Source organism: Sinocyclocheilus anshuiensis, unplaced genomic scaffold (assembly GCF_001515605.1).
Source record: "Sinocyclocheilus anshuiensis isolate Anshui unplaced genomic scaffold, SAMN03320099.WGS_v1.1 C32203745, whole genome shotgun sequence".
NCBI lineage: Eukaryota > Metazoa > Chordata > Actinopteri > Cypriniformes > Cyprinidae > Sinocyclocheilus > Sinocyclocheilus anshuiensis.
This window is the reverse complement of record NW_015612751.1, coordinates 1-769: the sequence shown is the minus strand read 5'-3', so window position 1 is coordinate 769 and position 769 is coordinate 1. Positions and strand designations below refer to the sequence as shown.

General features: G+C 36.0%; 1 protein-coding gene across 1 annotated transcript; it reads left to right on the top strand.

Moving 5' to 3' along the window:
- Nucleotides 1-4: 4 nt before the first annotated feature.
- LOC107682445 (gem-associated protein 2-like) lies at nucleotides 5-753 on the top strand (the record flags this gene model as incomplete). Its single annotated transcript, XM_016478682.1, has 4 exons — nucleotides 5-106; nucleotides 230-274; nucleotides 368-436; nucleotides 643-753. Coding segments are annotated over 4 exons (327 nt in total), but the record flags the coding sequence as incomplete, so codon positions are not given.
- Nucleotides 754-769: the final 16 nt, after the last annotated feature.

The following is a 769-nucleotide window of genomic DNA, read 5'->3' as shown; positions in this document are numbered from 1 at the left end:
GGAGGATGAGGATGGATGGAAGAGGTTCTGCTTGGGTGAGAATGTTTGTCTTGACATCCAGCTGAAAGAAGAAGATAAAGTTAACCCGGGTCTTGATTATGTCAAGGTAATAATTCTCCCCTTATCAGATCATCAACACACTGTGATAATTGTTACACTGTGTAGATTTATCATTACAAAATTTGAGCATTCTGTCTTGATTTAATGTTCTTGAATCTCTTTTTATTAGACTGGTTTCCCACCTTTCCTAAGCATTGTCAGCAAACTAAACCAGGTAATTGCCATTTGACAGCAGATATGCTTATTATTCACATATAAATCGCATATTCTAATATTTATTTGTCATTTCATTGCATTCTCTGCTCAGTCAACTATCTCTGCTGTGCTTGAGTATTTAATCAATTGGTTTGAAGAGAGAGACTTTGTACCACAGTTGGTAAGTTCAGTATGTCACATTCAATATGCATTGATATTATTCTATTGAGATATATTTAATTAAGAGGTCACTCTAAAAGTTGAGATAAAATATTTATTTCTTTGTTTCTAATACATCACGTTTTGCATTTTTCCCTTTAAAATTAAAAGGTATTTTTGAACTGTATTTTCTCAGTTTAGCTGTACGTTGCACATTTATCTTCACAGGGCAGATGGCTTTATGCTTTACTAGCGTGCCTTGAGAAACCGCTGCTTCCTGAAGCACATTCCCTTATCAGACAGTTGGCACGACGGTGCTCTGCAGTGCGTGCCAATCTGGTAAACACCTTTTGGT